The sequence below is a fragment of the Calidris pugnax genome, unplaced genomic scaffold (assembly GCF_001431845.1).
Source record: "Calidris pugnax isolate Ruff unplaced genomic scaffold, ASM143184v1 scaffold207, whole genome shotgun sequence".
Taxonomy (NCBI): Eukaryota; Metazoa; Chordata; class Aves; order Charadriiformes; family Scolopacidae; genus Calidris; species Calidris pugnax.
In genome coordinates this window covers 347222-372992 of record NW_015090931.1, presented here as the reverse complement: position 1 = coordinate 372992, position 25771 = coordinate 347222, and the positions used below count along the sequence as shown (strand labels likewise).

Below are 25771 nucleotides of genomic sequence, written 5' to 3'. Positions count from 1 at the left end.
GAGATCATCAATAAAGACGTTAAATAGAAATGGTCCTAGCACTGAGCCCTGAGGCACACCACTAGTGACCGGCCGCCAGCTGGATTTGAATCCATTGAGCACCACTCTTTGGGACCTTCCAGTCAGCCAGTGCTTGATCCAGCAGATCGTATGCTCATCCAGGCCGTGTGAAGCCAGTTTTTCCAGCAGATTTGTATGGGGGACAGTGTCAAATGCTTTTTGAAAATCCAGGTATACAATATCAACAGCCTTTCCCTCGTCCAATAATCTGGTTATCTTGTCATAGAAGGAGATCAAGTTCGTCTGGCAGGATCTGCCTTTCATAAACCCATGCTGACTAGGCCTGATCCCCTGGTTGCCCATTATGTGGGTTTTGATGGCATTCAAGATAACCTGTTCCATGACTTTCCCTGGTATCGAGGTTAGGCTGACCGGTCTATAGTTTCCTGGATCCTCCTTCTTGCCTTTTTTGTAGATGGGTGTTACATTTGCCACCCTCCAGTCCATTGGGACCTCTCCAGTAAATGATAGAAAGCGGTTTGGCGAGCACGTCTGCCAACTCTTTCAGCACTCTTGGGTGTAGCCCATCTGGTCCCATAGACTTGTGTGCATCAAGGTGGCTTAGCAGGTCACTGATCTCTTCCTCTTTGATAGTGATGCTCGCTTTCTGCTTCTCCTCCCTGTCTCCTAACTCATGGGGCTGGGTGTCCAGGGAACAGCTAGTTCCACTGCTAAAGACCGACGCAAAGTAGGCATTGAGCACCTCAGCCTTTTCCTCATCCTCTGTGACAATGTTTCCCTCTGCATCCAACAAAGGAGGGAGATTCTCTCTATTCCTCTTTTTGTTGTTAATGAATTTGTAGAAACATTTTTTATTATCCTTAACAGCTGCAGCTAGGTTGAGCTCTAGCTGCGCTTTAGCTCTCCTTATTTGCTCTTATTGCTATTGATGGGAACTATCCTGAAGCATAACAAGGGACCTCACTGGTGCTAACAGAATTAAATGAAACTATCAGGGAAAAGCAGCATACGAAGGGTGAGATGTGGAATATAGGACATAGGCAAGATAGGCATAGGGAGGACCGTGAGACATCAATGCTGTTTTAGCAAAAGAAAAGGCTTTTAAATTTGGCTTGGCCTACCTAAAACTACAGAGAGAACAAAAAGACATGATTCTGAAAGGATAGCCCAATGAAAAGTGAAGTAAGCTGTACCACAATTAGTGCAACAAACCTACCCTGCTTTCCTTACAGACTTGTCAAATATTGCTTGCCACTCGCTCTCTGACCTCCCATCCCCTGTGTTTGGCTGGGTAAGAGGTACAATAAAGGTGTAGGAGGGTCTGGTCTGGTCAGGCTGACTGGCCAGCAGCCACCACTTTTTGGGGTGAACATGGGCCTGGGTCACCATTTCTTCACCACCATCCCAAGGTTGTCTGTCTCCTCCACCTGCTGAGTAGCCTCTTTTCTAAAGTCTGTGGGAATCTAAGTGTCTAAGGCTTCTGCTTCCCTTCATTAAATTTGGACAGTAGCTAAAGAAGTATTGGATGGTCCTGAGAGAAGGACTGGGCAGACAGCAAGACTGCAAAAGCCCTACACCATCCGCAAAACGGAAAAAACATAGGTTTGTAAAGGAAAAGCAACAGACAGTTCTCACATAAACTTGGGACTGCAGCTTACAACTTCCAGAACAGCAAATGACCTTTTCTCTTTCCAGTTTTGGCTACTCTGCTAGATTCTTCTTCTTTTCCTTTTTTTTTTTTTTTTTTTTTTTTTTTTTTTTTTTTTTTTTTTCCAATTTTTTACCCCCTCTTTTCTTTTCCCCCCCTATTGTAATTTCTTATTTTAGATTTCAATAGACACCTTACAAAAGGCACTCTCCAAAGGTTATGACATCTCAAACATGCATTGCACCAGTGGGTTAGGAGCTTCTTAAATCCTAACTGAACATTGCAACCTAGATAGTATAAATCAGCATAGCACAGAACTGCAGGGGTCTATCATCAGCTGATGAGTCATTCCTACCTTTTTCAGACATTTTCTTGTAATATTTGGACATCTCAAACTGCAATACTGAGGAAAAACTCCAACTTTGGGTCAAGTACAATGCTGGTGGGGATGGGTGTAATAAGTCCATGGACTGCACACAGCATTCACCAGCTGTGAATTTGGCCTGCTAAGTAGAAATTATCCACAGTACTTGGCAATGTCTGTTTCCTACAGGCTCTTTCATTTGTCTCTCTTTTCTCAGGAGAGACTCTAGTTTTTCTCAGCATTCCTTTCTTTTGCACTGGGAGCTGAAGAACTTTGAAGTGTGCCTCCTAAAACACTGATAATCATACTCAATTAAAATGAATAATGAATTTTTAATTTGCCACTTACCCTTAGGATCCAGTTGAGTAGCTAAGAGCTCATCTCAGCTTATATCCTAAGTTGAGCTCTCGCAGGGATCCACTTTGAATTAATGCTGCAATAACACCACAGCTTTGGCTGTCTGTCTACTGTAAGCATGCGTATCAGTCTGTGCAACTATCAAAACTCCAGCTAGACATCCTAAATAAAATCTCTTTTCTAGGACCCAAAATAATGCCAAGCTAGTATCAGATCAACACTCTTCTGTACCCTAATTCAAGGGTATTATAACTGCAAAATGAAAAGTTTTGCAAACTGGTTTCAATACACAGATTACCTCAAGAAATCCTTAGACAGTAGTAAAGGCAGTCATGCAGGGAATAAAGCAAAAGTATGTCTTGTGGTTGCTGTCAAACATGAATAATGAGTCCCAATGCTTTTAAAGGAACTGGCTGAAAAGTCTGAACTTTTTTCACAGAAAGGCAGGAATGCTTTTTGCTAAAAGTGGTTGAAAACAACTAATCTCATTTTTCATCTGTCCCTGGCATTCTCAATGTCATAACGCACAAAAGATTTCCCTTTCAAAAGCTGTTATAAATGGAGTAGCAAGTTTCATAATCCTAATTTGTTTAATAAATTTCTAACACTGCACAATATGCAGCCTAGGAAGATACAAAACATTAAAACACTCATATGAGACTAGAAATGCTTGAATTTAGTTCAGGAATAACCCTTCCTTGTGTTCAAGTTATTGAATGCTTACTGTCGGGAACAGATTGCACATTGAAGCAATGTTATGTGTGTGAATTCTGTATTTCCTCTCTCCCTTTGAAATAAAGCAGTGTTTCATCTGCCTTTCAAAAATGCTAATAAATTGCAAGAAATTACAATGCAATTGAATGAAGTCCTAATCTGGAGCAACCTAGAAGATGGACCCAGAATTCTGTCAAATCCTAGAGGATCTTTTTAAGTGCTTAAAGGTCTCCACTTAATAATACTTTTCCTGGGTCTCAGCCAATTTAGTAAAAAACGTATATTTTGTACTAATTAGAAACCATTTAGCTAGCAGCAAAGGTACTAACCAAGGCAATAGCTAGAGCTTACGGGACATGGACTCTACAGGCACCACATAATTATCACAGATTTATTGAGATGAGCTGTTTCCTGACTTCTTCCAATATGGCTTACACAAAGAGACCTTTATATCAAAATCAAGACTGCTCTGAAACAAGAATGTGGTTTCATTTATTACAATTAAGCGAACATTGCTCGGAGTGGACATTGTTCACTATGAAACCTAGAAATACGCATGGAACAATTGGAATACTGAGGGGTTTAAGCTATGGTTGGAAGAGTTTGCCCTGTCATAGTCTGCAAAAGGCAGGGAGATGTTAGACATACATTTTAGCACCTCTTTAACTGCCACAGGCTTACATTTAGCTTTTTACAAAAATTATAAGCAACCTAGGTATAGAAATGCTTTAAAAAGTAATGGCAAAACATTCTATGGTGGTTCTGTTTTCCTGCTGTGGGGAAACTTGAGTTGGATTCAAATGATGTCAGCACATAGTGTCAGAAAGCAAAACGATTTGGTTATCATAAGCAATGCCAGAGATTTCACTGATCAAGAAAAAAATGTCTATGCAGTCAAAAGGAACTGAAGACGGGGCTCTTGCTTTAACTATTCCAATTTGCATGGGGCTTTCATCCCTGTAAGTCTACTGCACTGTGTTCTGATCAGTTTCACCATTTTTCTGAGCCCTATGTCTTGTTGCCTTGCATTTTTCCACTAAACACGTCCATGTTCCTCTCCTGTGTGTTTCACTCCAACTTCTCACACCTTTTCCCTCTTGTGTAAAAGTATTGTTGCTGTTCTGTGAAATGAAGTATCAACTGAATGGACTGAGAAAGACATCATTATCCATAGAGTTGGGAACAACATCACAAACTGCATAACAAACAGAATTACATTATTGTCAAGAATAAGGTGGAAAGTAGTGAAAAGCATGAAGCAAGTGATGAAATCTGCCAGAGAGAGAGCATGCTGTGTAAAAAAGTGAACTATGGCTTCAGGAAGTCAAACTTAGGAATTTGCATGTGCACTGGGAAGAGAAAAAATTGTAAAATCAAACTTCTGTTGGTTTCCTTGTGCCTGGGGATTGAAGAATGACCAAACAGTGTTGTCCAGGATGACAAAGAAATACAGTAGGGGTCCCAGATTAAGGTCTCAGAAAGCACATATGCATATTTCTCTCTGAAGGCAAATACACCTATTGTCAGTGCTGGCTGCCCAGAAACAATATACACATAACAACAAAAAACATAAGGACAAGGAGCATTGACACTGAGAAAAAAGGGGTTGTTCAGATGAGGAAGTAAGCAACATATCACTACCAGTTCAACTCGCACCAATTTTTGCAGACAGCATGCCACTTCCATATACCAGAGTGATTCCTAAACCATCACTGCCTTGCCTTCTTGACCTCATCTGCAGTGCTATGATTGCCTCCACGCAGGTTGTGTGTGAGACACAACCCCGCAAGACCGCATCCTTCACGTGTCCCAGGCCCTCCATGCTCTGGCACCTGCTCTGGCCTTCTCTTTTTGAGAGCTTCTTGCATTGCTGCTCTGAAGGGTACAGCAGAGAGTCGGCCAAACGGCCATTCCTACGACTGGCAGCAACAGCAGGCCTCGGTACCATTAGCTTTACTTTGATCTTTTTGTGTGATTTCTAATCTGACAACATTCACAGCACAGTGCTATTCTTGAGAAGATTGTCATGATATATGGTAATATATGGGATGTATGATATGGTATTTTACATATTTTGACTGCTACAAATGGTTACTTTCTAACTGCTTTTTGGATTCTCAATAGAGTGAAGATATTTTGTCGAGTTTGGTTATGCAAGAAAATATCCATCTCTTTTGAGAAAAGGAGGAATTTCATATATATTCTTTTATGGATTAGAAAGGTAGGCACTGTAAAGAACTACATTAACATGATTTAGAAATGTGAGCTATAGATAAGATTGTAATACCGTATAGTGCATCTTTTAAATTAATTCATAAAATAATCAAAAAAGTAAGTAAAACAGAACAAAATATCACAAAATGTTCCCCATCCTCAGTCTCAGTTAAAAGATGTCACTGATTAATTTCATTGCTTAAACCAGCTGCTTATAATGTTCAAATAGTCATAACTCCAGTTAAGATGGGACCTCATCAGTCCCACACACTAAGTAGAAAACTTTCATCTCTTGAAAACATCTGTCATGTGCCAGAAGTACTCTGTAAGCAGAACTCTTGATTTTATTCCCACTTGCAATACTTATCCCCACAATAAACTTAAAGGGCAGTATTTAAAATGGCATTTTCTGAAGCATCTATGATGCAGTCCGTAGTGTGATCAAACCCCAGCTAGGAATGCTGCCAATGGCCATCATTGCTAAAATTACTGTAACATTACTAGTCGGCCCGCATTTGACACATGAATTGACTCGACTGGAAGAGAAGTCAAATCACTTTCGGGAATAGGAAAAAAAGTTTTGCAATTTGCGGGAAAATCCAGTCTGAGGTATTCTTTTTGGCTATCTACTGCATTTTCAAAGAGTCTTACATTAATTGCTTTACTGTATAAATTTTAACTACAGTTAGTAAAAAGGCACATGGCATTGTGCTTATTGAACTACTGTAATTTGTGTTAAGCGTAGTCAAGCAGGACTGCCAGAACCAGCATGTGACTGATCCAAAGTCCATGCCGTTACTGCGAGGCAGCGGATGCTCAGTGATTTGAAAATCACAGAATGAAAAAACTTATGCTTAATTATAGTACCTTCTCGAAAGCAGTCTTTATTTTCTAAATCTACGTGAAGAATTATAACACAAACTCTGCCCTCTCTAGGTCTTATAGAATCAGTAAGTGCTAAAATATCTTTTACTTAGTGAAAGATAACAATGTAATCAGTTATTTATGAACATTTGGATAATTTAAACTACTGGACTGGGCAACATAAACTCATTAAAGCCTTTACGTAAATCTGTAATTATGCTGGGTTTTGTCTAAATTTACAAATAAAAAAAGATTACTAATTTGGAGGTAAGAAAAGATGGAACTAGAAAATTTTATGAACTTTAAAAAATATTGCATTTTTACCAACATTTCTACCAAATTATTTGTTGATTTCATTGGTGAAATTTATTTCTAAATCTATGTTAAAAAAAAATAAATTATAATAATTACTATTATAAAAAACAACCCTTCACTCCAGCATCAGTTCAGCTAGAATGCTTCAGCATTATAATGCTCTAATTTATTCCTCCACTTTTCTGTCCATTTTTTATGAAGTTGAAGCATTTTTTTTTTTTCACTAACTGAGCAACACTGTCAAATTCGTTATAAATCTTGCCATTCTCGGTTCTCTTCCTGAGTGTACAAAAAAGGGGAAAAAATTAATTACCTAAAAAAAAAACAGCAGAAGTTCTAAGTTTTGTCACAGGAACTGAAATGAGCACAAAACGGCAATATTAATTTATTCTGATTGTCACCTTTAAATCGGTAATGACGGTAAGATATAGTGCCCTCAGGGTATCTGCAGATAAACGCACGTTGCACATCTTTAATTGCTCGCTAGGTGGCAACATTGCTCTGCTGAAACACAGCTGTAAGGCGGCGGACGCCTGCCCTGCCAAATTGGGCTGTCACCTTGTTAGGAGGGATACTAAACTGTGGCTCAGAAAAAGAAGTGAAGAAACATTAATTACACAGGACTACAGCCACAAAACCATCATTTCTGCTTCACGTGTTGTTGGCAGTGGCCTTGTAAAGGGAAGATCAACGCAGACCTTATTATCACCTTAGGTATGGGTTTTAGTTAAGAGAGTTTGCTGCATTTTGAGTGTGATGGTCCTTACAGTGTCCTTCAAATAACATCTAACTGACCAATACACGTTCAGCAAGCTGCCCATTAGCACTTGATTTGGAACAGGAAACAAAACGTGGAGATACAGAGAAAGGAGTTAAAGAATAATAATAATAAAAAGCTTATCACGTTGGGGAAGCGATTCTGCAAGCTTCAACAGCAAAGCACAGTGTAATTTTTAAGATATCAGTCTCATGCTGATATGTATATTGCATATGGAACGTACAGTGCTGTGGGCACCCAGTATAGGCATAGGTTTCTACTAGGAAGGTTTCTACTGAAAGGAGAAAGTTGTCGGACTGGCTTTCAAATATATCCTCAGCAGAGGAGTTGAGAATGTTTCCTCTCAGGATGGGATAGTGAATGAACTAAAATGCTGAGATCCTGCTTGTATGATATTGCAGCAATGGAAATTTAATAACTTTACAGTTTATAAAGTTGTTCACTGTACATCCTGGGACGAATGTATGAATCCAGCTAAATTAAGGCTTACATATGCACAGGGTGTAATTTACAGTTACCAAGGGGGCTTTTCTTTTATATACCAATTCTGAGCCAGTATTTGCAACATTTCGAAGGTTTTGCTTTACTGTCATTTTCCAGTCAATGGGTCAGGGTCAAAAGAGCTCTGCATTATGGTGTATTTGATGAGTAGAGCTGGTGATGCCTTCTCCAATTCTCATGCACACAGCAGAGCAGCCTCAGAGTGGCTGGGAAAGGGAATATCTAGTTTGAGCCTACCAACCTTACTTACTATTTGACTTAAATTTTGGAAGGAATGCAAGTTTTCCAAGCCATTGTGTACCTTCAGAAGAAATTCCATGTAGGTTTCCATAAATCACACTTTTTTCTGTAACTATAGAGGCTGAGCTCTGTGACCTCCAGTCTGCTCTAGTGGTGTCTTATTGACTACCTAAATACACACAGCTATAGGGCACTCTTCAATTTGACCTGGCGTGAACCGTAAACTAATCTGTTTACCCCACAACAATGTTTGCTAATATTTTTTTCTCATCTTTAGGAAATCATAGACTGGTAATCTCAACTGCAGTCAAGGCAGGGAAACCTTTCCATTAACTTTTACAGGACAAGATCTGAGCCACATATTTTGTGAGGAAAATGCATTGGTCAGCTCAGTGACAGATAATATTATGCACATATATTTAAACAAGATGGTCTTTAATTTGACCAAGTCTAAAAATAAGCCTTCAATACCTGCTAATTTAAAATCACACCTGGGACTAAGCATTGCTGTCCCTCTATGGGACGAGTAGGGTCAGAAAATGGAGCTCCTTTCTCCCTCTAGGATTTCCCTTGCACTTCCCTTGCAGAGAGGTGCACCAGCTGACACCTCTCTGCAAAGAGAATGTCATTCTGCAAATGACCAAATTCTCTGTTTTGGCATGATGAGCAGATTTCACCCCTGGTTTGAGCACCCATGGCAGCACCAGGAGTTTTTGCCTACCCAGATGGGCAGATGGCACGGTGGTCAGGGACAAACAAGACCGTGCCACAGGGTCTGTGGCAGCACGCATCCTCAGATTTCTCTGGAAATCTGGAGCAGAGCTGGCTGTTGGGACACACCTGAGTCATGCCATCTGTGGGCAGCAGGACGGGTAGAGAAAGAGCCTACCCGACTTGTCTGGTTGATGCATCTGACCTACTTTGTGCCCTGCCCACCCTGCTACAAAACTACATCAAGTCTCCAATAAGACACCTTGGGTTAAGGACAAAAATACCTCCCTTATTAAAAAAAAAAAAAGAGCTGGCCTGGAAATGCAGCTGATAGCTGAGGCTCTGCTCCTGTGTGCTTATTTATGAGCTTTGGACTGATTTCTTTATGCTTTGAGCTTCTTGTAAAAAGAACTGGAATACCGACGAGGACTGAGCCCAAGACACAGTTCTGCCTAATGGGGAGCTACCTAATTTTATCCAACTTTTATACACTGTAAGCTCTGGCAATTACATGAGAAATTTATGTCTGTATCTGAATCCACTCTTTGTTGTACTTAGTCCTCTCTTCCATAACCTATCTGCTCGTCATAGTGATCAGATAATGTGCAGTTGTACCCTAGACTATTCAACACATTTAGAGGAATATGACAATACTAAATATGTGTGAAGGATTCCTATATAACTTCAATTTGTCAGCATCTCTTTCTCCTACACTTATTTCCTGGTATAGTATTTAGAGATACTAGTAAACATGCATAAGTTATATTTTACTTGCTGTGCCATCCTAATACTATGTGTTGAAACATTTGCTGTGTAAAAAAATTTTTAATTTCAAAACTGTTAAGCTGAGCAATTTCCATTTCCACTACAAAGTCTACTGTAGATGAAGGTACGTTCAGGAAAACCAGCACTTTCACATTCAAATTAAAGCATAGAAATGTTAAATATCAAAGTAGGCCTTCGTTTCGATTCCTTTTTGTTGGAATTAGAAAATTAACATGTGAAGAAAAGAATGTAAATGATGCTTAAATTATGTCATAGAATATCTTAGAAAATATTATTTTTATAACATTACCAAACTGACAGGGAAATGAAGACTAGTATGCATGGATTTTTTCAGAGAACCTTCCTTTTGGATAGTAAGGAGAAAGTAAATGGTAAAGCAATTTATGCAATTTTGACATGTTGTTTTGTCAGGTGCAGCAGGTACCAATGTTAAAACCTGTTTTACAAGCATTTAACATTTTCATTAATAATCTGAAAGAGAGGGTTCACAGCATGCTAATTGAATGAAGAGATAATTCTAAATTGAATGAAGTCACAAAACATCAATAAAGACTGAGACTTGAAGTAACAGGGTTGAAAAGATTAGAAAAATAAGGGAAAATGAGATTCAAACTTGAAAATGTGTGCTCAGAGGTGTCTTAATAAAAACTGCCCTATACAGAGTGAAAAACAAGCAATAACACTGAAGGAATAAGTGAACTGGATATTGGTTGGCATGTGAGGCAGAAGCTGCAAAGACTACTTTGATTATGGGCTGTTTGTGAAGAAGTCAGTCTCTTGGGGAGGTTACAGCAACTTTTAGGAGCTCAAGGATGGAAGGAGTCTCATGCATTTATGAGGAAAAAATTAAGGGTGTTGCAACTAAGACCAGACAAGCGGTAAGTGAGGTTGTGCTTAAAAATATACATGTATTTGAAGAACATAAAGACCAGAAGGAAACTAAGACTGGAAATTTGAATCTGGTACAAAGTCTTCAGTGAGGGAAAGAACTAACATGATTTGGGATACTTAGAAGCAATGGTTCAGTATATCACTAGAAAATGTAGTATAAAGAAATTTCTATCAGGCATGAAGATCTATACAGTATAGATTTTTCATGTCCTATATATTTTCTATGATATCAGCTAACAGTTAAGGTAGTAACTTCTATTTAACATAAGTTGAGTTTACTCTTAAATCTCACTGCAGTGAGTAAGATACAATGCTGCAGTGAAATTTAAGTACACTGTAATAGGGAATCAATGCATCACAGTGCTTAGAGTATTCCTGCTTTGACTGCAAGCTTGCAGCTTTGCATATGGGTCCAACAATCCACTGCAGCATTAGGAGGCACTTTCTGTTTGTTTTTAGACACTGAAAATACCATTTGCCTGTGCACTAATCCCAATATTTTATTGTACATCTCTTCCACTTTTTCAGTTATGTCAGCTGATCTGTTACACTACATTATCCCTCACTAACACCCTTACCTCTCTGCTGTAGGTGCCAAAATGACATGCTGCAGCATTTGGGTAAAATCCTAGCAATTTAGGAGCCCCGGTTCCAATTTCTAAAGGAAGAGAGGTAAGTCCCAGCATCTGCATTTTGCTGCCACGTTAAGAGACAGGGCCTTTGCTACGTCCTGTTCCCTGTGCTCTGGGGTTTTCCCCGCTTTGTATGCTCCATAAGAGGAACACTAGGCAGGTGACACTGAGGGTATAAGACTGGAAAATGTGGGGTGAGTTTAAGGCTGGCTGGTTTAGGGCTAGGAGAGCAAAAACATGCATGAAGATTTAAGAATGATGAAATCCTGCAAGAGATAAAATGCAAGAATTAAATGATTCTCTAAAGGTCCATGAGTCAAAAGATTCCATTGACTTTAATGGGATCCTTAGCTACTGAGGATATAGTCCTGTGGCTATATTACCTCTTTGGGCTCACTTCTGTAAGAGAGAACAAACCTTAATTCACAGACTATCGGAATCGTCGTATTTCTGGTACGTCCTCTGAGTCCCTCTGGGAACATTTCCCTTTGGTACAGGGTGCTGCAGGGAAACAGTTCTTAACCTGTTTAAATTGTCTCTCCGCTGGCTTGGAGTACTGCGTACCACTGTTGCAGGACTGAGGGCTGCACAAGCCACATGTGAGTAATATTCACACAGCCACAAGAGCTGAGAGGGAAGTTGGAGCAGATGCTCCTCACCAGTCCTCTGTGCTGCCATGCTGTGGGTGTAGGACTTAAACAGAGTGGCAGCAGAAAAGCATAACTTTCTCCTGTGCAATTTGCAACTAAAGCACACAGCTTGTTACATAGCTTACTGCACATGAGCATCCATGGGTGGAAAACATGCTACAAATTCTAGATGCGCCTTCATTTTTTTATCGGGCAGTAACTACTACATACATCCTTTCTGCAACATATATGGAGAGGATGCCACATACCCAGGGCCCTCAGTAGGTCTGAGTACACAAATAAATGTACACATCTCAGTGTACATGTATGAGGCAGCAAGGCCAGGCAAGAACTACAGAGAGCTTTTATGATGTGACATTAATCAATTTGTTACAGGTGCTCTTGAATACCATATTTTTTTTCCCTTCTTCTTTCTTTTTAATTAAATTCCATTAACAAAGTGTTACCCTTTGATTATATTCTCAACCACAACTGACTCAGCATACTTCACTTGTTGAGGTGGGAAGTACCTAATTAGAATGCCAACCTTCTTTCATGTATTCTTTATAATAGACGTAGTTCTTCCAGTTGCGTTGGAGAGATACAACTAGAGGCTTTAGATGAACAAAAATCCTCTTTAGAGAAGAATAACTGTTAGCCATTGCCTTTCAAACTGGCTCATCTCACAGAGAAGTCTCTTTGCTACTTTTCAAAAAAGAAATCAAGGGACGGGTTCTCCAAAGCATTCAAGCAGAGGAGCAGGGGTATCAACACAACTACATTCAGAGTTTGTGCACCTCACAAATTCAGTGAACTTGCTCTGCACGTACATTTATGCACCAGAGGTAGCGAGCTGGTGCTTTTTGACAACACATACCCTAGATTTAGCTGCCATGGGGATTCTGGGTGTTGACAAGAATACAGATGGATGGCTGAAGAGATCATTTAACCCTGCTAGTAATGAGCTCATTTGAAACAAGCTCCCTGCTGTTAATTATCACTTGGTTCTGATTGATTCATCACCTGTTTTGGTGCTCCTCTTTCATAAACAAAACATGAAATGCTGATTTTAAGGAATTGCATAATTTTCAGATTTTGGTAAAAACAGAACTGCCTCGATATTGTGTCAATTACTGCCAGAGTGATTTTCTTTCCTTTGCTCCGTGTATGTGTCTGTATGTATGCTCATGTGTGAACATGTAATTATTGTGTACCTGTGTATGGAATGCCTGTATCATATTTTGATAAAGACAGCATTGCAATGTAGCTAATATATATACACATTACACTAGAGGAATTAGAATTTTCCTTACCTATTTCAGTCATGGATATCCCCGGAGCTAGTTGCCCATTGTTGAAAGAGCTATAGGTAAACAAGTTTGGTACAGAGGTGAGGTCATAGATAGGTTCCTGCTTGATCTGTTTGATTCCAGTCATGTCTAACCCAGACTGGTCTGGGGAAGGCTGGGCAGAATCCACGTTATAGTAACCCTCAGACTTTGGCAGGTCGATGACATGCCCGTTTGAGTAGGTGCTGCCAGTGTCGTTATTCAGGCTGCTCAAACCATTGCTGATGCTGTTGCTGTAAACCCTGGCGAGGGCTTCTGCCTCACCGCTCTGCTGCTGCCGTTGCTCCTGCAGTCGCTGCTGGTGCTTCTGCACTTCAGCGTACAAGCTATCTCTCTGCTTTTTGGACATTCTTCCAAACTTCACAGCTGAAAAGCAAAGCACAACGTGAACCATTGTAGTATTTAATTTTTCCTAAATTCCCTTCAACCCCATCACTCTTTTGATATTTACTTTCAGTGCTACTTTTGCTGTGGAAACTTTTCTTTTTCTGTGGAAACGAGAGAGGATGCAAAGCTTTACACCATGTGTGTCTCACAAAGGAAAAAGTATTGTGTGCTTGGATTTACAAGGTGATGACAATAACTCCTATTTGACAGGAGGGCCTCAGTCAAGCAACTCACTTCCCACTGTGAATGTTAAAAAGACCGTGCATCCTTTTATATCTCTGTGTTCACTGAACAACAACCCAGAGCTGTATGAAATGTACAGTCTGTAGATTCATATCCCATGTGATTTACCAACTTTCCACAAACCTTTAAACAGTGCACTAACAGGATTAGTACTCTGGATGAAAACAAGCCCTAAAGCCTTATTATCGCATCCTTTCAATGGGGTGTTATCTTCACACTCTAAAAAAAAAATCTTACAGGTTAGAGTTAGAACCTAGAGGAAAATAACAGATTTGAAGGTAAACAGCACAAATGAATGTCATCTTTTCCACGGAGTAAAATCTCAGGGATTTACACAATCAATTTACATAATCTCCATGCACAAATCCATGCATTCCTTCTGATGGGAAATGGAGGAAAACATCAGAGTGCAAAACACTCTCCCCAGGAACAGGGTTCGTTACACTGAGATTGGAATTTTCAAAAATGACAGGCTGATTGCTGTGGAACTAGGAAGAGTAAGTCCACAGCCTGAATATACAGTGGGTCACAGATGATTATTTTCCTGGCCGCCACTTCCTCCGCCCCGCCATCTCTCTATAAATTCTGGCTTTCTGCTGGACTAGATCTTGGGATCTCAGAGCAGAGGTAGTTGTTAATTGTTCTCTGAAACAAACAAGGACTACATTCAGCAGAATTCAGCAGAGCATGGGTAAGAGGACATTGGTCTGGAAATATTAATTTATATGTATTACGAGGCGTATTTTCCAACACTGAGTATTCGCAGTCTATCTATAATTGGGATCTGTTCAGAGTTATCACATTTATTAGCATAGCATGGGCTTGGCTTTCATTTTTGCTACCCCATACTTCACCTATAACTGTCAAGAAGAGTCTGAGCGTACACATGTGGATGAATGTGAAAATCTTCGGTCAGGAAAAATATCAGAAAAGGAAGAGAGTAATATGAAAAGGCAGTGCCAGAACACCAAGGAGACAGCAGCCTCTTCGATGTATTTACACTTTTTTATACTAAGATATTTTTTTTTTCCCTCTTGTCAACCTCAACTTACTTGCAGCCCTTCACACAGGCTGTGAGCTACCTCACTCGAGCACAGCCAGCCCCTGGAATCAGTGTATTGCACACCCTTATGGACAATATACAGTGACTGTATTTTGAAAAATGCAACTGTGTATTTTCTTCAAATTTAGGGCCTTAGTAATAAAAACAAACACCCACTGTTTATTCTCATTATATATTCATTAATTGGATTCTCCAGCTGCTGTCAATTAGCATCCTGCCTCTGCATGATAAAAATGAATCTGTTACATGGCTGAGAGGTAAAAATCACATTCAATTTCTCTCTTAAAAAAAAAATCCATACAAGCTATTTTAAACTTGCAAGAGCTTTTAATATGGTCAAATATAAACACCCATACATAAACAACGAGAGAAGAAAGCGATGCTGCCGGAAGAATCCCTCTCTTTGTCTGTACGCAGTGGTGCCTGAATTATAGGTTGGGAAGACAGTGCTGTCAGTCACATTAAAATGCCCCTGTGATACCTCAAATCATTGGAAGACAGTACTTTTAGGAGGAAAGCACGTGTTGTTAAATTACTGAAATGTTATGACTTTAATCTCCCCTGGGAAGAATCAGGAGCTAAGGCATCAAGTAAGCTGCATGCTAGGACCAAAAAGAGTTCATGGATTAAAGGCTAGACTGCAAGGTCCCTCCCAGACTGGTGAGACTGGCGTGCAAGTTATTTCAGTGAGATATGGGAGACATGCTGAGGAAGGAAAAGACCTTTTATGGTCCAAATTTAAAACAAGTTTATAATTTGTGGACCATCTGAAGAAATAGCTCTTTAAGTAACTTCCCCATCAATGACTGTTTATTTCAAATTACACATTTTGTTTAAACTTTCTAAGACAGAAAGCTGCTGTCAGGCCAGGCAATTAAAATTAAAAAATGAAATATTTTCTTCTCATGCTTCCTGACCATTTAAAACATGTTTGTGAGCTGGAAACCCCTGTATGAGCAGTGGTGGCTGGGGCAGGCTGGCTGTGGGTAGCCTTGCCCAAGCCTCCCACTGCCTACAGCTCTGGTGTGAAACACATCCTCATCCTCAGATGATCATGGATCGCCACAGCACAGTTTGGAAGGTGGACCAGAGCTCTGCAAGGATACTGCTATCGGATACACGGTGGAGCTATCCTCTGCTGTAGTTTCCATTTTCAGTGCTAAACCACGAAACATTTCTTCTACAGACCCAGACAGGGACAAGGGGCAATGTAAAGGTAGAAGAAATGTTTCTTTAGCAATGCAAAATATTTGGTCAAGTGCTCTGAATAAAACAAACAGAAACCCCTAATGCTATCAAGATGTAAATTTCTTAACTGGCTATTTACTGTCACAGAACCTTTACAGATCTCAAGGAAAGGGATGCTTTCACACATCAATTGGTAATGTTAGGATAAATGTTAATGTTTAATATAGGAGGTTATTTAAACTGGAATATGAATCCACCCCTCCAGAGGAGCCCTTTTTGTGCTTTTGATCAGAACAACACATTTCATTTGTGACTCTTTCTGTTCCAAACTAATACTGCTCTCCATTTTGTGATTTCCCCACCCTCCCCATGAAAATAGCCTCCTTTGTCAACCGCACGGCAAAGATCCATGTCTCAGTGTGTGTGTTACAAAGCAAGGAGCTTGTCTTCTCTCTCTTTCTGGAAATCTACAGGGAGTTTAAGTAAGTCAGCAGTGAAGAAGAGTTTCAAAGGGTTTATGCGTGAAGCAGGAATCTGACTCCTTACCATCTCGAGACATTCCCAGGGCAAGACATTTCTGCAGTCGGCAGTGTTGGCAACGATTTCTGTTGGTTCTGTCAATTAAACAGTTTCTCTGCCTTGGGCAGGAGTAGGAGGCATTGTTCTGCTGACTCCTCCGAAAGAATCCCTAGGGGCAAGAGAGCAAGAGAGACAGAGTATTACCACGTGCACATATGTGCGCACACACACACGCACACAGAGAACCATGTAAAAGACTATAATAAGATCTTATTTAGTGCCATTATACTTATGCTATGGCTTTATAGATGTTGGCCTTGTATATTGAAATTAAAGAACATTTACTTAAAATAAGGAGAACCGTGCTTTATTCCGTAAAGAATTCTACTTTGTTAAATCACAAACAATAATGTTACAGAATGCATTCTTATTGTGCAATAACGACCATGTATCATCTAAGGCTTGCTCCTAATAGAGGAAAATCTTGTCAGCATTTGTAAATAGATGACTTAAAGTGCTCGTTCTGATTGTTTTCTTCCTTTAATGAGAGATTGGTAATAACCGGCATTGGCTATGCATAGCTTTAGAAGCTGAAGTCTGCTGTTCAGTTTAACCTGGCAAACGTTGATCTGATCTGGAGGGACCATACACTTCAGGAGTGAGAAGTAATTCAAATTCAAGCATCACAAAAGCACTAGGTTTTAATGACTGTATCAAGTAAAGCCAACACACAAAGGAGAAAGCAACACCTTTAGACACTACCATGAGAAAGTAAAGACATTTTCCATTTCAATGGAATATAGCATCCATTTTATCTATGTAAAAATTTGTAGTTATTCTATCTCCTGGGAGGTTTTCCTGGCCAGCTGTGGCCTATTTGGCTAAAGATTAGAGGTCTGGGTTAGTATTAACCCATACCTAAGGCCTTACAAGCTCCCAGCTGCTACTAACGGCACCAAAGAATGGTAGAAGTGACATGAAATGGCAGAGGTGACAAGAGGAATTAAACCAGGGGATGAGGATTAGAGAGAGAGGGGGAGAGGGCATTTTATGATCCTTTCTTTCCTGTAAAATAAAGGACAGGAGGAACGTCAAGTCCAGAGAGAGACAGAAACAAAGAGAAGTTCCTTGGCCACTTAGGCATCTTTAGATGCAGGCAGCTGCAGGGCTGTGTGGTGGGAGAGCTGAAGGACAGCCTAGCCACTGCAGGAAGCCACGAGGAGAAAAAGGGCAGAAAGCATCGTTACTGCAGTTACACTACTCACCAGAAGTGATGCCAGAGTGGTTGTGCCTTTCTGGGCAGTTTGCAAACAGCTCTAATAGAGCCAGAAAGCAATAGCTAACTTCATTTGTCAGGGAAAACCAGTGTTCTCTGCACACCGGCTGACAGACGGCAGTACCAAGCAATGGCAGTTATGGCAGCCGTGTGTTTTGTGGGAAAGACAGTGGGGAAGCAACAAGGTGACAGTGTCACAGGGCAAAATTTGCTTGCTACAGGTAGTGCCTGAACCCTCACTCATGTCCTTCATTGGGTGAACCCAATGAAGATACTGTAGGAGGTCAGTAACAACAGGTGACAGACATGGTGTCCTACCAAGGATACTGGCAGCGCTAGTTTCTGAGGTTGAGCACAAAGGGACTCACTACATCTGGCCTATGCTGGTTTTAGCAGTGATTTTAGTATATCTAGCAACTAAATTCAATGTCATGATTTACACTTTTGAGAATACGGATGTCCTCAACTGCAACTCTCAGAAAAAATCTGGGGGGTACTTACCTGTTTCTGGCTGACCAAAACTTTCCTGACACTGTGGAGGTGAGTTTAATTTGAGGCTAAATGGATGCTAATTGCAGAGACTTCTGCGCTGTGTGCTGAACTGTACAGAAAATTTTGAATCTGACACTCAAATAATTTTCTGGTGTAAAGTTTAAGATTTTAGCAGCTCCTATGTGGATGTGGTTTTGTGCGTGCTTGCGGAGCTGTTCTCACCTCTTTCTTCCACACACAGTTTCCCCCTTAATTAATTCGGATTTCTAACACATTCAGAAAAAAGGAACCAGAAATGACCAGTTATTAGTATGCAGGCTCACCAAATAGTTATTTAATTGCTGGGCAATGAAGAGCAGAGTTGCATTGCCCGAGACAGCGTTTACCCTAAAAGAGAGCTCTGACAGACTGAAATGCCTCCCATTGTACCCGATGTGAAAACTGACATCTTTTTTCACAACAGGCTCACAAAACAAGATTATACTAATTGATCTGATACTGGGAAACTGGCACAAAAACAATAGGGTTAAAACTGTCGTAAGTGGAAGAGAAGCTCTTTATCTCAATAAGCAGTCTACACATAGAGCTGAGGGGTATCATCTCCTCTTGAGGCACACACAAGGGCCAGCATTAACCCTAATCACATCTACAGGAGACTCTACTCCTAACTGCTCTGTGGGCGCTGAGTACTGAGACAAAACGCTGTTTTTATGCTTAAAGCATTTTTCTCCTGTAGCTTTTGTGCCAATTTTGAATTATCAGATCAATTAGTCTAATCCTGTTTCATGTGATCATCATAAGAAGATGCTCATTTCTAGTCCAGTGTCACAATGAGACAGTGACACACTGCGGGTTGTTCTGTTTACAACTGCTAACAATTCTGAAAGAAATCTGATCTTTGACAACATACTGCTTCTCCATTTGTCGGTACTAATAACTTTCTTTTTGGTAATGGGCGCACCCACATTTTCAGATTTTTCAGGTGTTCTAAAATTTTGTAAAGTGATAAGTAAATGCAGACTTGCCATTTCACTCTACAAATATGCACCTACTTTGAAATGTACCACTTTGTGTGTTTCCACATAGAAGAAATTAGAAGAAATAAGAGATGCTGTCTCTCCATCTTTGCAACTTCACATTTATAGTCAAAGCTGAAGTACCAACATGTAGTAAGAAATTCTGGTTATCCACGAGTAATGATATAATTCCTTAGATAATAAAATCACAGAGTATTTTTGAAGTTGAAAAATGAAGCCTTTATTCTCTTGGCTTGAGGTCTCATTTGTGTTATTTGAAATAAGGCCTGGGATAATATGTTAATATGACCAAGCAGCATGGAAAGGTTTTTTGCCCTTTTATTATTTTTAACCTCTAATTCCCAGTAACTGCCCTGTGCTGGAGCCTATAAGGAAGAAGTCAAACGATCCTTTTACACTGCTCATAATGTAAGGCATTTTTTCTTTTCAAGATTACAATTTGGCCAGAAGAGAATACATGCAGGATAAAATAGTACCAAACTGACACCTGTACGCTTTTAAGATGTTGCACTGAGATACTGTGCCAACTTGTAATGCTACATGGATTGTATAGGAAACAAGAAATCCATCTCTCAAGCTGATTTAAGGTAGAACAGGTGTGACTTACAGTTGCCAGCCCCTGTATCAGAATTTATACAGCTTTATATGCAATTAATTCATATTTCAAACAAGGCCATAACTCTAAAGATTATTTCAAGAAAAGAAAAGTAACTAGTAAAATTAGGCATGAAATGCATCTATATCAGCAACAGGCGTTAGAGCCTTTGGCACCACTTGCTTGAAAGCGTGTAAGAGTGTATTATTGTACACCGATGCCTGAGGCTAATGCAGATGCTGATGACTATGCTGTATGAAAATCTCATACCTTGCAGCCTTCACATGTGATAACTCCATAGTGTATTCCAGAGGACTTATCACCACAAATTTTGCATGGTATCACTTCAATTTGCGCTGAAAAAGAAAACAAGACAAATATTTTGAGTACATAATTCTATTTAATTTCTTTCTTTCTCAAATGAAGATTTTAAAAGCTAAAGATGGACAGCAGATAACCTGTTTGCCCCTCTGACAATATAAACTGTTTTCTATTGTACTGTGTATTTCTGGATGCTTTGATTTGGTGAATTGTAATTGCTTCACATTGTGTTGTTTCTATCATACCCCACAAAACTCTTCAACTACTTCAACAAGTTAAGCTATCTCGTGATTAGCAAGTTTTTCCTCATATTATCGTTTTTTGGTTTTACTTGTGAATTTCATCATCACTATAGCAGACGACAGTCATTAAGGGTCCTAAATAATTATCTAGATTGTTATTGCTTACACATTTCAAACACTCACAACTCTGTTTTACTGAGTTAGAATTACATGGTATATTTTGATTCATTTTTCAAAGCAGTAAAAGTGATGAAGTTTTCTCATCCTTCAGACTATGGCTTCAAGACACAAAAAGATGCCAATCCTACTGGCAAAGATAGCCTTGCAAATGATCGCTCAACCTCTCCTTCTCTTCAAGCTATTTATTTTAGCTCCAGGTCACAGGCAAGGCCTACAGACTGAGTTTAAGTAGCTAATGGCTGTGCGTGGTGGAGAGGCAGGTACTATCTGAAAATGTTTGAATATGGATAAGCTTCAGATCCTTTTACAAATATAATGGTGATTTAATTCAGAAGAGGAACACATATTTCACTATCTTCCATATACTGTTCTTTGCTAATGTAGTTGTTTGCTTCCCTAAACTACTTTGAATCCTGTGTGTGTTTCCTTTGACGATGCTGCAAGGGCACATTCTCTGAAATGTAAGGAAGGATTGTGCCTTTATTCTAGTGAGATGTGTTGAGAAGAAATGGAAAACCTATTTTCTTTCCCTTTCATTTGTTTTCCAATGTGGCATGCATGCCTCCTTGCAATTCCCCTGCCTCTTGGAAGTAACATCATACTTTGTAAAGATTAGTACTCCTGGTAGACGTTTTTCCTCCATGCCCAGGGCAACAATAGCAGCAGTTCTCTGCAACACAAGTCACTTATCAAGTCCTTGGGTAGCAAAGCTGAGAGTTTGTGTAGTAAGGCTACTCCTGAGCACAAGGAGCACTAACTGCTAGTACTTTGTCTGGACACATCCAACTCCAAAATGGGTTGGGAGACAAGGACACAAGATTATTGTCCAGATGCTCATCTTAAGAAGAGCATTCCATTTCAAACCTGTGGGCAGTCAAAAAGGTTGTAAGTGCTGGAGAAAACATACTTAAAAACAACTTCACGTTGTAAACTGATCACTAAGCACACTTGTACAGTGGACGCTGTGACAATGTAATGAATGTAATGTCTGGGTTCTGCCCCATTTCTATCTACGGTTATCATTTATCACTCTTAGCAGAAGCCAAGAGTTACCATCCTACTACCCTGTGGTTAAATAATCGAAACTCAGAACCACGTCCCACAGAGCCACCACACTTCCCACTGAAAGGCGCATTGCATCCCCTACTCCCCTAGTACCCTACATAGGGTAGAGGCTTACCAAGGTAAACACGAGGTGAATGCTATCAGCTCCTCTTCTCTGGAAAGTCAGGTGACTATTCCCTTGGGACACCATACCCCAAAGGAACCAGGGAAGAGGGACGTTAATGGATGATTAAAGAGATATTAGTTTCCCACTATAAGCTCAGTTTCCTGAGATGCTGTTTCAGATCAAGCACATTTTTAGCCAAGGCTTAGACAAGGAAGCCAGTTTTTAAGCTGCTCCTGATCCAGGATGGATAGAATTTATTTTATTGTAGGAAATAGCAATTTGTTTATATGTTCTGGTAGGAGACAACACAGAACCAAAAATCTTGTCTGTTTGTGTACTTAAGAAAGTTTGTATCTAGAAATAAAACTTCCTATGTCATCCACAATTTTGGGGTTAGCAGCTGTATCACATTTTGTTTTCATTAACTAGGCGGTGGTACTTTCTTTCCCTTCTTAAGAAATTATTACTCATTAGCCATCCTGGCATGATAGATGCATAAATAAAAGGCAATTCCTTACAGAAAATCATCTGCAGTTCCTTGGCAATTTTGCCAGGTAGATCCTGCTCAGAGATTCTTATACCTTATCCTCACTGAGTAAATTAAAACACTTAAACATGCACCTCCAGGTACTGTGGTTTGAGAGGCTAGTTTGAGTAATCGCTCACAGGTCTCTGCTCAGAGACATGTGAAGGGAGAAAGGCTCAGCTTTGGGACCACACTGTGCTTTATGTTGACAAGCCTCAAAGACATATGTCAGTGTTAGAGGCAGGAGCTACAGTGGGAATGTGAGGAGATCTTCAGGAAAAAAGACAAAGGAAGAAAAAAACCTCAAAACCAATAGGAAGGTACTTTTAACGTGACTTGCATATGCAGCTTGTAACTGCAACAGGAACAGAGACAGAAGAATTGATCCTGTGACACTTGCTGCATTTAGCACAGTACTCGGTACTGTGAGCAATCAATAATTTCATGCATGACTTGCAATTATAAGTACTACGTTCATGGTAAATATTTGTGGGCCAGGTCACTGGTCAATGCTAAGGCTCTGGGTTTCAATTAATATGAAATAAATACTTTAGACTTGCAACTCATCAGTTAATTCAAACCCTTATTTAAAACTAACCATTCTATAAATTAGTAAATAGAGGAAGCCTAGGAAATTGCTACCATGGCTCCTTAGAGAGCTCACAGAAAAAGCAGCATCTTTAGGACACAGAAGGCATTAAAAGAAGTTTGGAAAAGTAAACTCTGCTACTGTCTCCAAGGCATTTCTTTTTGTTCATAAGACAGCAGAACAGTTTAAGGATTCGTAACAGAAAACTTGAGTCATTAATTGTACAGGCCAGATGAAAAAGAAGCCACTGTATTCCCAGAAACCTCTTGAATTACTGTAATTAACACCCACTGTACCAGGTTTCTTTTGCAGATTTAATGATTGTCAGAGGCTACTACACCTTTTTCACATTGTATCTTTGTGCAGCCACCTACAATTTTACGTCATTTTTCTTCTTTCCTTCTCCTTCTAGATCAACAAACAGTTTAGGGACCTGTATAGCCTACCTCTCTTTATAGCTATTATAAAACAAGCAACTTGCTTCTGAATATCTTACAAGTATAAAATGCATTGATTCAGTACCTCTTCCTGAATATTGAGGCAAAAATGGAATGAACTAATAGTGGAGTTGCCACAATAATAACGTCGAGCAACACAGGAATAGAACTTGTTTTCTCCCAATGTAGTAAACCTGAGGAAGGAATAGGAGCACAGCTACTTATGTCCACTTTTAAAGTCCTGCTTACCCACCAACTTTAATAATGCAAATGAGAATAATGGATCCTGCCTCTTTTCAAGCAATAACACAGGCCTCAACTGACCATTTGTCCAATTTTTCAACAAGCATATTCAGTTTTCACTCTGTCCTGAGCCATATCACTTGATAGAATCCTGCAAAACCACCATCACCCCGATGCCTAAGAAAAAACATTTATAGTGTTTGGATACATGCTGCACTGTGATTACTCCTTATCACCAATGGTAGCTTCTCTCTTCAGTACCACAGGGTCATCCCATCTCTCTGCAGTATTCGTCTCTTATTTTATACTTAAGTTTAAAGTTCTTTGGGGCTGGGAACTGACCCTATTTTTATATGGCACCCTACAAATTAGAATGCTGCAATGGAATTTAATTAATTCTACATGACTAGTAATAATAATCCCCAGATGCTGGGTTTGCCACCTGGAACCTAATTCGTTCTGTCAGGAGAACAGGAAGAAGGGTGGAATTCTATTAAGGAAGTAAATACAATATAATCTCAAATGTTTGAAATCAACACTTGGATAAAAACAAATTATACTTAAACCATCTTAAAACCAAGCATTAGCTATTTTCTCAAATTCTGCCCCAAGAGAAATAAAATAGTAGATGTCTCTCTCTTTTTTTTTTTTCCCCAGCAAAAAGTCTACTCACAAGCACAAAATTCATTATCCTAAGATTAGGGTAATAATCAGGTTTCCAGAATTGTTGTATTGGTGAAATTAGGAATAAATCTGTAAGGTGATGCACAGTTAATTTGCTGTATTCCTCTTGAAACAAAGATAAGAGTCAACAAGGCAGTTAATATGTTGTGCATTGGTGAGGACTGCCACTTACATGCACATGTTGTCGAACAAGAAAAAAGTGAAGCTCATGTTTTATATAATCTCAGTTTAACATCTAAGGAATTTAATTCGGGAGAGACAGGACTATAATCTCCCAGACCTGTAGCTTTGGTTCCAAGGGGAAAAAAAGACTTGAGCTTTCAATAGTTATTTCTTGATCAAAACAGGATACTAAAGCATGCTGGGCATTAACTTTGAAGAGGAAGTCCTCTCTCTAATTTGTTGATCCAGGAGGGACTGCACTCGGAAACATCAAGGCTAATCAGAGAACCGATAGCAAATAAAACCAGCTCCTTCACCTTCCAAGAATTCCCATCATCCTTAAGCTGAAGTTCTTTGAAAAATGGTAGCAGATTGGCCCAGCGCACTTTCATGTTTGTATCCCTAAGTGATTTCAAATTAAGTATATTCAGCATTTTTATCTAGTAGCCAACTCTGCTTTTTTTATCCTGACCTCTGTGAGTAAGACAGTTTTTTTTTTCCCTTGTACATTACCATCAATAGAAGTTTCCACTATAAATTAGGCTGCCAACTAGATCTTGGTATTCCCTTTGCCACTGGATTAGATATTCTGTGGCTTCACAATAAGACTTCAGGTGCTTTGCATTTGTATTTAATAATCTGAAAATATACAGCTGAGGATACTAGTTATGTTTTCAGCCTGTGTCATACCTCGTGCAGTGAGAGCTACATAGTTAGCAATATCTCAGCAAGTTAATTAATGCCAGATAATGTTAATTAATGTGTCTGTAGATACATTTGCTGTCAGCCATACCCCAAATAGGCCATTAGAGTAAGCAGAGATGGTGGAACTCACTCAGGAAAATAATGTTTTCATAAAATCTTAGCATTTTTGCACAGGGATACACACAACTCTGGCTGTGAGTCTGGACCCTCAGCTTCGTTAGAGCTGTGACGACTGTCAGGTCCACTCTGCCCAGGGCCCTCTCTGTATGTGCAGCAAGGCTGATGACTCCCAGATATGCCAGTCTACAGTTCATGTACAGACACATACAAACTCCCCAGAAGCAGAAGTTCTTTTATATCTATATGTCTCACTAGGCACACACAGTAGATTTGATCTGTACATGATCTGTAAAAACTTCTCATGAATTTCACAGTAAATGTAGTCCTGGAAATTGGCTATTGAGAAATCTGATAGATTTTCACTCAAAATAAAAGAATGATAGATTATGGCTAAAAAGATTGTTTTTCCCACAAATCCACACAATTGTCAGGTCTGATTTCTTTCATGGTGTCGCACTCTTAACTGAAGTTTTTTAGTTTGTAATCCATATCACTTGGCAGGTATTTTGGTGACACATTTTCTTTTCCCCTTCCTCTTTTATGATTTTCCAGTCGGAACAAAAAAAAAAAAAAAAGA

The 25771-nt window shown here is 39.6% G+C and overlaps 1 protein-coding gene across 1 annotated transcript in view; it reads right to left on the bottom strand.

Moving 5' to 3' along the window:
• Positions 1-20192, bottom strand: part of RORB (RAR-related orphan receptor B) — a gene marked incomplete at its 5' end in the record, with an annotated part of 44573 nt that extends 24381 nt beyond the window's left edge. Inside the window, 3 exons of the mRNA XM_014951642.1 lie at positions 12979-13380; positions 16442-16583; positions 20085-20192. Of these exons, the coding sequence (XP_014807128.1) occupies positions 12979-13380; positions 16442-16583; positions 20085-20192 (652 nt within the window). The remainder of the gene's footprint in view (positions 1-12978; positions 13381-16441; positions 16584-20084) is intronic.
• Positions 20193-25771: the final 5579 nt, after the last annotated feature.